General features: G+C 43.1%; 1 protein-coding gene across 5 annotated transcripts in view; it reads left to right on the top strand.

The window, feature by feature from the left end:
• Positions 1-12,813, top strand: part of LOC139631575 (spectrin beta chain, non-erythrocytic 4) — a 93,930-nt gene extending 81,117 nt beyond the window's left edge. For 3 of the 5 annotated variants that reach the window (XM_071495845.1, XM_071495846.1, XM_071495848.1), the window contains 6 exons: positions 52-1,073; positions 1,208-1,268; positions 2,070-2,326; positions 6,544-6,714; positions 8,008-8,050; positions 8,212-12,813. In XM_071495845.1, the coding sequence (XP_071351946.1) occupies positions 52-1,073; positions 1,208-1,268; positions 2,070-2,326; positions 6,544-6,714; positions 8,008-8,050; positions 8,212-8,535 (1,878 nt within the window). In that variant the 3' untranslated portion in view covers positions 8,536-12,813. Of the gene's footprint in view, positions 1-51; positions 1,074-1,207; positions 1,269-2,069; positions 6,184-6,543; positions 6,715-8,007; positions 8,051-8,211 lie in introns of those variants that run through there. The other 2 variants (XM_071495847.1, XR_011693411.1) reach the window with 2 other exon arrangements.
• Positions 12,814-13,014: the final 201 nt, after the last annotated feature.

Here is a 13,014-nt window from a genome sequence, read left to right as displayed (position 1 = left end):
CTGTGAGTCTCAAAGTTTGATTTAAAAGCTGGTTCTATTTTCTTTCCACAGGTGGAAAAGTTAAAAGCAGAGCAAAGTAAACTACCCCCAACCCCTCTTCTGGGTCGTAAAGTCTTCCTGGACCCCCAAGATGCCTGTCCCAGTCCATCCACCCTCCCTCGCCTCCCGATATCCCCCGTTATGAGACAGACCATCTATGAACAGAACGAAGCCAGCTCTCCTCCCTCACCATCGCCTGCCACCCCTACACCCTCTCCTTCTTCTGTGGTTCGTCGGCTGGGGTCGACAGTTGCCAACTACACCCCTGTAATGAACGGCTCCAGCTACCGCCACACCCTGGAGGCACGGCATGGTGGCGTGGTGGGTGTGGCTGCAGGACTAGGCCAGCCCACACCTTCCTCGATCGCATCTATTGCCACGGCAGCCATGCTAGTCTCAGCCAACCAGGTACGAGAAAGCGCCAGCACGGCGAGAGACCAGGCGACGAAGGCGATGACTCACCTTCAGCCAGCGCAGGCAGCAAGGGAACTGGAGGTGAAATCATCCCCGTATCTAAGGCAACCCAAAATCAAACACATGGATGACGCAGTGACACCTCTTCTCGTAGCCAGTCGGCTGGAGAAGGTGAGGGAGAGGGGCAGGGAGAGAGAGATGATGATGGGAGAGATAGGGACAGAGAGAGCGGAAGTGGCGGTGATGGCTGAGGTGGTACTCCAGGAGCCGAGGGAGCGTCTACACAGCGAGCCCACCAGAGGGCCTCGGGGATCCAGGACTGACCCATTGGGCCACGCCGAGCCCCAGGTTCAGACGCACGCTCACCACAGGATAGAACGGCAGCTGTCCAGCGAACAGCTGATCCAAGCGCGCAGGGATGAGCTGCCTCAGGAGGTGTGGAGGGAACAGGCCGAGAGGCGCGAGCGACGAACACTGGAGAGACAAACGTCCAGTGAGCAGGAAGGCCACGGGAGTCACGAGGGCCGGCGGAGGGAGAGGGACCGACACCGGCTGGAGAGGCAGGAATCCAGTGAGCACGACACTGGGAAGGAGCACTCAGACAGACGCTCAGGAGGAGGGTGAGACTTAGTCTGTACTGAGGTGTCGTTTAGGTTGAGTTCTCTGTAATGCGTTATGAAGCTTGTGTAGTTGATTGTGTAGGAAAAACAGATGAATTCCAGCATGACTGTCTAATTTGCATTTATTCCCACAGAGAAAAGAGATCCACGCTGGCAGAAATTGTAGAGCAGCTGCAAGAAAGAGAAGCAGCACAGGTCTGGCTTTTATGTTTTATGTATTGTCTAATGTTCCACTTGGAAAATTACCACCACTTGTTTGCAAATACTGATGTGTTTGAATAACATTTTTATAGTTCATTTAGGATAGGTTTTCAACACAAGACAAAATTTTAATAAAACAGAACAAATTACATGTACCACCACCACAATTTTTGTTTTTAATCATTTTTTTCAGGAGATTACTATATCAATCCATGGTTTACTAAAGTTTTAGTTGAAGTCCACTATAGCTTTCATCTCAGAAAATGAACAGCAGCGTCTACTTTTACCACATGTTGTACCTCACAGGTTTTCACCTTATGTTTTAGCCATCTAGACAAAAACCGGGTTATGTAGACCAGTGGTTCTCAAGGTGGGACCCCCTGGGGTCCTTGAGGGGGTTACTGGGGGTCACCAGCAAAAGTGCAATAATTTATTTTCACTATAATTCCATTCAAAGGTAACACAATGACAGAATCTTTTTTTTTTTGGTCATGGTTTAAACACTTTCTGTAATAAGACATCTAAAAGCAAGAATCTTAACGAATGGGGATCTGTGGTCTAATTTCTGTCAGTTTAGGGGTCCTTGATGTGAAGAAGTTTGACCATCACTGATGTAGAGTATATGTGATATGCAGTGTATGTGAATTGGTGAGAGTGATCCCTGCTAACTTTCTAGACCATATATACTTTATGTGAAGAAAAACACACGTAGCTATGCAAAACAACATTGAAGACTATACAGTGGTTTTTACTTTAAACCATAAACCAAATTTATACTGGCTGTATCACCCTCAGGCCCGTGGTGAGGTGCCCCGTCTCCCCAATGGGTTACCAGAGAAGTCTTCCCGTCCCGACCGGCCTCGAGCTCGGGACAGACCCAAACCACGGCGCCGACCGCGACCCAAAGAGCCAGGAGAGACAACACGGCGGTCTAGGTCTGCTCCGGCTCAGAGTAGCCCAGCAGTGCCCCAGCCGCCAACACACACCGCACACCATGAGGGCTTCCTTTTCCGCAAGCTGGACATTGAGAGTCTAAAGAAGAGCACCAACAGGTGGGTGTTCAGGGTCATAATGATAATCTTGTGGAGGGGAGGACAGGTGACGCAGAGAGTTAGAGTATCAGACATGTGCATAGTCAAACAGCACTTGAAAATAATGCTGACAGTTTAATCTGCTGCTTCAGGAAGGTTATTTTTGACCTGTACCAGATGGGTGGAGTTCACCACAAAGTAATTTAAATATTGTAAAGTCATTTATTTTTCACATAAAATGATATCAACATGTCTTAAAATGTCTGGTCTGACAAACCCCAGTCTTCAAGGATTGAAGTTGCGTAAAACAAAACGGCTAAAAGCATTTTCAAATACTGTTTGACTTCTGTTGGTTGTAGCACATGTCACTGTACCTGCAGTCTGTTTCGCATGACATCACAGCACCGTCTATTTCCAGATTCAAAAAGGATGACAGGTGCATGACTTTAGCATGCAAAGCTAACAAGCTAACACACTCCACTGACACATGTTGAAGGGATGCATGACTGACACCAGCTCAGATCATGACACATGGGGCCTCACTGTTTGCCTCGGCGTGTGGTTCGACATCATATAGACGATACTGAGCTAGGCTTTGGATTTTCTCAGCAGACATACTGGTTTTTTCTCTATATAAACATAACATTAAGGTTTACCTGCTCAGATTCAAAGGATCTTATGACATTTGGATATTTGCCCCTTACTTCTACAGTGGAACTAAAGAGACATTTTGTCAGTTTTTATCTGCTTCCAAAGAGTCTGAACATTGAAAAATGTATTGCATATTATGACAGTGGTAGATTACAGCTGATGATTTGTATTGAAGAATAATAAATTCAATCCATCTTATTCCATCATGATTATCTTTTAAATGTCCTTACTACAATGTTAGTTAATTAAAGGGGCGATTTGTAAGTTTTGCTTTTGCTACATAGCTAGCATTAGTGTTAGCAGCTGTTTACTTAAGCCATTGTTGCATTTACAAGAGGTTATGATACGTCTGCTGAGCAGGTACTTCTTCAGGGCAGACTGGAGGATACAGTGACTTGATATCAGAAAGTAACGAGACAGTCTGGCTGGGTTGGAGCTAGCTGGTTAGCATGCTAACTTAGTTTAACTTTAGTAGAAGAGAAGAAATAAAAACATAAAGCAACCTCTGGAGAAAGCTCTTGATGAGTAAAAAGAATGAAATTAGATGCTCTATTCACAATGTTTCTTCTAGACTGGTAAGTAAACAGCTGTTAATGCTAATCTTGGCTATTAGCAATAGAAAAACTTACAAATAGCTCCTTTATGCAGCACTACAAGTTTCTAAGCTTGTGATTTTGTTCACATTTAAGCAGTTAGCTAATAAAGAAACATAAGCATACAGGAAACAAATATTAGAGTCTCCCATTGATAATGACACCAGGTGACAATAATATTCTCATATCAGGCTGCAGCTCCTCAATATTTGATATGCAGTATGTCGTCTCCGATCATCAGCATCAGTATTTGAAGACAATAGTTACGGTACATGAATTCAAACAGCGGCTCACAGAAATCTCACCGCATGTGAAAACTTCATGCATGATGCTGACGAAGCCTCCTGATCTAACACGAGCCCACAGAATGAAACACGGCAGAAGTGGTCGGCTAGTTAACAGACTGACCGGCCTGCTGATGAGTGCTGTGGAAGTGAAGGTTGATGGTTAAAGCTATTGATGGCCTACACTGCTTTGTGACCTGTCGCTTAGCCCCTGAGAACACACACACACACACACACGCACTCACACACACACACACGCACGCGCACGCGCGCGCACGCGCTACCTGACCTCTGCAGATGACTGGCCTGTTTCCACCAGAAAGACACAGACGGAAAAGTGTCTCTCACTATTCCTTATTGGCTGAGCTGACCACACACAGCTAAAAGCTCATCCCCTTCCAGCTAAGGATGAGTCCCCCGCACGTGTCCACTCAAGGCATTGGATGAATGTCTCGTATGTACATGCCCTGCTTATGTACATAGCAAGGTAAAGCAAATCCTGAATGGCTTAAATCTGCTCAAGTATGAATCTCCAAGCAGCTCCTCGTTTGACTTATTGTATGCTCTCTTTCTGATTTGAGTTTGACTGGAGGAGAAGATCTGCAGGTCAGGTCCTCAGACCTTTTCCCCCAGTCAACGCTGAGGAAGAGAGGTCAGTCTGTGAGGAAGGATTGAGATTCAACCTGTCTCTGTTACATAACTACGTGACGAGACACTGGGTATGTTTATGTGCACATTAATATTCTGGTATTATTCATGACATCCAAGTTTTACTCATGAAAACATACGGTGCGTGTGAATGGTACCCATTCTTTATATCAACTTGATGAAGTGAATGACCAACTGATTGCATAACTTTGTAGTTTCACATTTAACTTTCACATGACTTTTGGCTTTGAGCTGTCATCGGTCAGTTTCTAATGAAAGGATTCTTTCATCAGTCTGTCTGAAGAGCTGCAACATCTGCTCAAGGTTTTCCTATGTCCATTTTCTAAGATAAATGAAAAAATCATGGTTACAGTCTGTGTCAGGCGTACAATATTAATGGGTGTATATTTGGGTATGTACAGTAGAGACATGTCCCTACCCGTGTCAAGGTTTTCCTGTCTCTGCCAGTTCAGTTTTTAACAAATCTCAAATGATCTTGCAGTTTTAACACAGTGGCAGCTAGCTCGCTAGTGAATTCTGTGTCATTTCATGTCTTTGATCAGTTGGTTTGTAGACGTGGGTCATAGCAGCAGTCACTTTGGGAAAATTCTGACACTGACAATTTTTTTTCTGTGATCAGAGACTGTGGTCTCACAGTCTGATCTAGGGCCATTTTTTTAAAAACCATTTTTCTGACAACTGTCAACTTCCGTCTGGGATGGCCCAAAATCAAACAGCATGAATGGGCCTTCTGACAGCATCTCTGTGGCCAAGATTGATGGGATATGTTGTTGTTGAATTGTAACAAAAATAATGGTTGACAAAAAGTTTACTTTAAGTCCTCCGTCTTGCTCCCTCCAGGCTGAGTAGAGCTAGATTTATAATCCAGACAGTTTATATTGATATTGGCTTATTCCAGATTCATCAGTGTATCAGTGTATATGTTGACCAATAAGTAACGAGAAACAGCAGAACAGAAGATGCCAGTCTAGGTTTGAGGTAGTTTCACCTTTTATAAAGTTTGTTCACCAGAGAACACTGACAAGTCTCAGCACTAAAATGTCAACAAATGAATCTGTATCCAGATTGTTGTTTATCTTATGCGTTTATATTTGAAAAATTACTATTGGCCAATACATCATAGTTTTTTTCACCTCCCAAATATGGATATGAGTATCAGCCACAAAAAATCCATTGGTTTCCTTTCCACTGGAAGTTCAAGAAAAGGCTGTGTAGAAATGTTAAACTACTGTTTCCAAAGTTGTGATGAACGTTAAGGTTTGTGAGATTTGAAAATCTCTGACACTAGTGACTCCTAGTGGAAGCGACAAAAAAGACACTGTCCCAAAAAACTATAATGATAGTTTTCTAAGACCTAATTTCCCCTCATCTCCTGTTAAATTTAACCATGATCGATCACATGCACCGTTGTGTAAATTGTGCTTCCATTGTTAACTCAGCTGTATTTCAAGTTGGGATATTAAACTGCACACAGACAGCCTGCTCTGAATAATACCTATACTTGGGTGTCAGTAGGTAACTGGAATGCTGTGTGCATGTAAACACGCTCAGAGAGGGAAAAGATGCATGACCAGACTTTACTGAATTGTGTTGTTGTCAAAATGCCATTTAACCAAACTCCTCTTTCTCATTTCTCCTCTCCTCCTCCATGCTGCTGGCTGCTCCTCTCGTCTCCTCCAAGGTAAGTCATATATAAGCCCCACACACACACAGACACACAAACTGTACGTAGCCTTCCTCCCCACTCGTCCATTCCCCTCCTCCTCCGTCCGTCCGTCTGTTTGTGCGTTCGTCTGTGTTTGTTCAGCAGTGTGTTTCCACCTCCCTTCTTGGCGCCGGTTCATCCCGCCTACCTACCTGTCTGCTCTGGTCAGGTGAGTGAGGTGTTAGCCTAGCGAGAGCGACTCTGGAACTCTACCTGACTCCTCGCGTCTCCCCCCCAAACCACACCACCTCCCCACCTTCCCCATACTCTCCCCTCCACTTTCCCCTCCTCCTCCACTCTCACTCCCCTCGCCCCTCCGGCCTTCCCACACCACAGCAGGTCATGGGTCAACCTGTACTGCGTGCTAAACAAAGGGGAGATGGGTTTCTACAAGGACGCCAAGAACACCACCACGCCCTACAACAACGAGCCGCTGCTCAACCTCTCCCACTGCCACTGCGACGTCACCAACGGCTACAAGAAGAAGAAGAATGTCTTCACGCTCAAGTGAGGAGCAGTTTTCATTCTCATGTTTTTTGTAATTTTTAAACACATGCGTAAATGTGATTTACGAGCAGGACTATTAAATGTTTGTCTACTTTTATACACATGTAAAAATGCTGAATTAATTGCAAATCCCAGTCAACACAAACTCCTCAAGTGAGTTTAAACTGATGATGTTTTCACCTTTATCTCAGCCTGGGTTTGGTGAGTTACAGACATGAGCTGTGGGATTTCAAAGACATGGACCGCGGTCAAAAAGTCAAAACAATCTCCTTTCCTAACCACTTTTCCTTGACCAAGGAAAAGTGTGAAGGAGAACTCGTAAGGACTGAGGAAAAGACAACTGAGACTTTTTATTTAACTTTATTTATAACACATGGACAGTAAAAACTCCTTTCCTAATTACAGAAACAAAGCAAACAGGATTGAAACCTTGAAATAAGAGAATAGGACAGGAATACACAAGTAGAGAAAGTTGAGCAAGGTTAGAATAAATTATATTCAGACATATGTATAGTTTCCTGGCATGGGCACTTTGACATTTTTGTACCCTGCATTTGTTAAGTAGGCATAATGGGAGGGTATTTTAGTAAAACACTTATTATTCATAAGTATTTTGTCGTGATGATGATATTGTTAAATAGAAATTCAATATGCTTGTTTTTCAAGATGACTCCAAACAGATTTGAGAGAGAAGGAAATCTGTTTTTATGGATTTGGAGCGCTGTTGATCATACAAGGATTTTCATAAGCTTTGGATCAGTGCTCTGTTGTTTCTACATTTATGTGGGTCTGCCGTGGTGAAAACTACAGTGGTGCTTCACTTTAAATGTTGCTGCAGCAAGGAATTGTGGCTTGGCATTTTTTTCCTTTCCTTTTGTAAAGGAAGGTCGAGTGCTAAAGGAGATAAAATTGGAAGCACTGAAGCTCCTTTCCTTATGTCTTAGAGAATTCGAACAGCTCTTATCATGGCTGACACTTAGATACTTCCAGGTCACTTCACTCAGTCAGGAACTTTTCTACCACAGCCATGGACTTTCACCAGGCACATAGGCTCTGATGAAAGGTGTTATTGAGTTACATCATGGGAAATTAAGGATCAAGTTTTTTGACTTGACAGCATATCTCTGTTGCTTTGATTCTGACCGCTCTTTTGTTGTCCAACTTAATTTAATGTAATTGCAAATACAATTTGAACCAGGTCTTTACTAAAAGAGACATTTCTTCTAAAATTATCCACGGGGCGGATTTGGCACTTCACTGTCTCTGAGTTTGATCCCTCTCCTCTTGTTGCAGAACGAAGGATGGCAGCGAGTTTCTGTTTCATGCTAAAGATGAGGTGAGATGTTTGTGTTTCTGTTCACATCTCAGAATAGACGAAGGAGTTGTAACATTAGACTTATTTCATTGATTAACTCAGACACTTAAAGTAACATATAAACAAGAAATGACCAACCTGCTGAAATCTCGGATCCCTCTCCTCCCCCCCTCTCCCTCCAGGAGGACCTTAAAGTGTGGGTGACCAACATCACCGCCAGTATTTCAGAGCATGAGGAGATTGCCAAATGGGGTCAGCCCCAACCAACTACCTCATCCACCGACGAGGGTACACGGCGTGATGGCAGCAAGGCAGACAACAGGTCAGAGCGAGGCGGCGAGCGCTCAGACCGGGCCGAGCGAATTGAGCGGGCAGAAAAAGAAAGGGAGAAAGACAGGGAGAGGGAGAAGGAGAAGGAGAGGGAGAGAGGCGAACGGTCCGAGAGGTCAGATCGGGGCGGGAAGTCGGACACAAAGCGCTCAGAAAAGTCTGGTAAGAAAAAGTGAGCCGTTCGACAGATTGGTCGGGATTGACGAGTACGAACTCCGGGTGGGAGGCGGGGCTGTAGACTGATAGTGAACGCCTCCCTCCTTCTCTCCGCCTCCAACACTGTCAACAAAGAGGTTGTGTTTGGATGGAAAGGGACACACAGGACAGAAGGACTGACCCAGGCTCACTCACATAGGACGGACAGGACGAATATGGAGCAGGAGACATCTTCCTCTCTCTCTGTCTCTCTCCTCTGTGTCTCTGTGAGAACACACAGAGTCACTGACGCCCCCTGGTGGCTGTTTCAGAAAACTGCCAAGGGTGGAGTTTTGTGCCGCTGAACCCCAGGCAGCGTTACCGTGAGAGAGAGAGACGGGACACAAATCACGTTAACTCGAAGGCTGTTACTGATTGCTGGTAGTGCGATAAAACGTAGCTCATACTGTTCCACATACTGTTTGTTTTTTCTATGAGATGAGCTCTATCTGTATGTATTTCTCGTCTGTCTGTCCTATCTACTGTATCTATCCGTCTGTCTGTAAGTTGAGACATCCTACACTAGGTCTTATTACTCCTCAGAAATCGAAAGAGAATGAAATTATGCCAAAATGTTTTACAGACATACAAATTTAGAGAAGCTTTTTTTTGTTAACTGTTCTCCACTTTGTCCCATCTGTCTCGAGGTCGGGTTGAAACTGGTTTTACTTTGATACCAAACAACACTAATACCACATTCATCCAAACCCATCATGGATGAATCAACACCGCTTAGAAGCTGCAGTGCTGATTTTAGGATGATGGAAAGATGATGATTGAATACAAGAGTAGAGTAGAGGGGCGTCTGGAGTGATCGTCAAAACAAGAGGAAAGCAGAAATTTTTAATCGTTGCACAGAAATGAATAGAAATGCATCCTTGAAATCCTGACCTTAAGAAAGGTCACAAAGGTCACAACTTGAAGTTACCTTGAAATCTTAAGTTTAATGTTGGAAATCTGGAAATGGAGAGGCTTCCCTTTGTTTATGTGGGATTGAACAAGGCTGAAAGATTTTCACGTGAAGATTTCTGCAGGACAGACGACCCACAAGGTGTTAACTCTGTGACATAAAGACTACAGAACCGTCTGGTCACTGCAGCCACTTGCCTAATTCATAAAGACATAAAGACAGATGCACAGCTCTTGGATCAGTGGTCAGAAAGAGATGGACTTAAACTGATGGTAGACTCTGCTTCCCAGGGGCCTCATTCATTAAACTATCATTCCATTTCTTTATTTAATGTTTAAAAAATAAAAAAAAAAAGATAAAACTGCAAAGAACTAAAATTTACAGCATTCTGTGGGGAGATTCAAGTTTTAATATCTTTAACAATGTTGGTAAAATTAATTTTATCCTGCTGATTTTAGCATCAGTTTTCCATAAATCACGTTTGGCTTTCGTCATAAGCACAAAATCTGCGCCTGGCATTGTTTTTAATGAGTGAGGCCCTCAGGCTGAAACAGGCCTCATCTACTCTTTTATTCTTTTATTCTCTTACAACATCTAATCTCTTCGATTTATTCACACAAATCTGATCTGCATCCATTTTTATATAGAATTCAAAATATGTGTGTATGCCTGCGTGTGTGTGTTTGTGTACATGTCTTTCTATTGCTGTGAGGACATTTTGGGAAGTTGCACACATTTTGGCCTATCACAACTTTAAAGGGCTGTTTTATGGTTCAGACCTGGTTGGAAGGTTTGGAGTTAGAGTCAGGGTCAGGGTCAGGGTCAGGATCAGGGTCAGGGTTGGGGTTAGATGGTTATGGTTGGGGTAAGGAGCTAGGAAATGCATTATGTCAATGAGTGTTCTCACAACTATAGAAAGATCAACGTGTGTGTGTGTGTGTGTGTGTGTGTGTGTGTGTGTGTGTGTGTGTGTGTGTGTGTGTGTGTGTGTGTGTTTGCGTGTGTGTTTGCGTGTGTGCTGCTGCTCTCCGCTCCCAGGGTCTCCATAGCTCTCAGGTTCTTTATGTTGGTGTGTGCTTACCGTGTGCTTCACGTGCTGATATGTTTGTCCCCTCAGACGCAACCTCAGTCTTCCAGACACGTCCAATCTACAACAGACCTACACACACACTCACACACTCACACACACACACACACACAATTATATAGCTCAGCAGGTTTAACATGTTAAAGGGTATTAACATGTTGCAGAGGGTTAATGGTCATTGTCCCGTCAGTGTACAGTGAGACAGGAATGAATGACTGAACTAGAATGGCACTCAGTAGAGCGCCTCCGCGGAGGCCAAGTATTGACAAAAACGTCAAAAGATGTTACATGAGATGTTATGTTAATGTTATCTCACAATGTTGAGGAAAGTGATAAAAAAAAAAAAAAACTGGCCCTTTAACTAGATCTGCACCAAAATTTACGGGGCTCTTCCCTGGTCCACGGCCCCTCCCTCCACCAAGTCCACTACAAGTTGTTTCAGTACTTTTTACGCAGTCCTGCTGACACATAAACAGACACAGGTGAAAACCTGATGTGGCGGAGGTAATAAATGAAAGATTAAGTGAATGAACTGACACACAGGTGACAGTCGGGATCACACTGACCAAATATTTAGAAAAAAAAGAGGTTTAACTGTGCAAGTTGTGAGATTGCATGTTTTGCTTGGAGAGAAATCACTCGTCTTAAGAAGCTTGTCTTTGCTGCCCACTGACTCTGCACCACACATCAATTAATGTTTAATTTTCTTGTAAACTCACCACAAAGCCATAAACAACAGGAAAACAAGGATAAAAAAAAAGAAAACTGAGAATAATCAAAGTCTAATTAACTGGTAAATGCAGCTGTGGGATGTTGTGATGCACCAGCCACAGAGGTTAACAGGCAGACCACAGTTACTGTCCCGCCCTGGTTGGAGCGTCCTGGTCAGATTGCATTTAAAATCCTTTTTTAAAAATCCTTTCAAATAAAAATGCTGTCTCAATATCACTGCTACTGTAAGAAACTATTGTTTGGTTATACTGTTTTTTGACTCTTTCAGTTTCAGTCCAACTGAAAATATCCTGCATGGTTTGTCTGCTACAGCACATACGTCTGCCAAAAAGGAGAAGTTTATATTTTATATTTTTTGGTTTCATGAAGGCACGCCATATTTTTTCATCAGTTTGTCAGAATATCATTAGGTAGTTGGTGAACTTATTTCCATACAGCCAATCAAATTGCTTTATTTTATACCACATCTGGTTAAAGTGGTCAGAGCTCCGTCACAGGCCGAGCAGAGGGACACTGACTGACAGCCGGTCAGCAGCTGGAGCTTTTCTCTGTGACCTTCCACGACTGTCTCTCATGCAGTTGATGAGATCGTCCCAAATGAGGAGAGTGTGCCCCTTGCTCATTTGCTCATAGCTCATAAGCTACAGTGCAAGTTTGTTTATGTTCTCTCTCTCTTTTCCCGCCATGGTACCGGGGCTGAGCCTGCTGTCAAACAAAGCCGCCACCTCCAGCTGCTGAGACAGAAAGAAAGAAAAGTGATCTCAGTTGGACTTTAAAGTTACATCCTCCTCTGATTGCCATGGCTGCAGAGCCCAAAAATCCCATTCAGAATTTGTTTTATATTTTTAGAAATCTATATTTGCCAGGGTCAAGTTCATCATCCTCTAACACTGAGGTGATGAGCTAACAGTGTAATTATGTCTGGCTGTTACTCTTTTTTTTTTTTTTTAGGTTTTACTCTATTCACATCCGGATTTTAAATTCTCTCTCGACCTGTTGGTTTGGTTTGTGTTTATTATAAAAACATGTCTTGAGAAGTTGTAACTTTCTTTAATTAAAGTTTTTTTTTTTTCAAATTTATTTCAAAACTTTTTATGCATCTAAATTAGGTGTGAATGCCAGATCAATGCAATCATTTACATGCATGTGGGACACAACAAACAGTCGTTTGACTTAAAAAAGAGGTGAGTTTTGAATGAGAAAAACTTCCATGTGTAAAGCGACACAGTGCAGTCCTGAGTCTAGCAGCATAATAAAGGGCATGTCGTGTTGCTGTAGATACACACAGGACAGAACGTACAGGGTGCAGCTGGCTTGATAACATCACAAAGGACGTAATTTAAACGGAACAGAAATGTCCAGGTCAACATGGGAAACATCGTGATAACTGACTGAGGGAAGATTGATGTTTGGGATGAGCTGGCAGGTGCCCTGCCTGTCTCTGTGTGTCTGTGCCGTTCTGTTCACATCAACCTCAGTCTGTCGGCCGAGATGAATTGACGAATAAAATACCTTTTGATTTATCATTAATGTATTTATAGTCAGTGTTTTTTTTTCTCACTGGAGATGAATGTAGAACACGTTTCAGTGTGGATCAGTGTTTCCTCCTGTTCTCAGTTCAACACACACAAAAAAAAAATCTACATCGAACCAGAAAGAAGAAAATTCATCTTTATTTATTGAGATGAAAAATCTGTATTTTTATTATATTATTAAATCTTTATTCCTGTT

Source organism: Trachinotus anak, unplaced genomic scaffold (genome assembly GCF_046630095.1).
Source record: "Trachinotus anak isolate AG129_WGS33_773 ecotype Australia unplaced genomic scaffold, CSIRO_AGI_Tana_v1 ptg000014l, whole genome shotgun sequence".
Classification (NCBI taxonomy): Eukaryota; Metazoa; Chordata; class Actinopteri; order Carangiformes; family Carangidae; genus Trachinotus; species Trachinotus anak.
The sequence above is the reverse complement of the archived record's forward strand: the minus strand, read 5'-3'. Positions and strand labels throughout refer to the sequence as shown.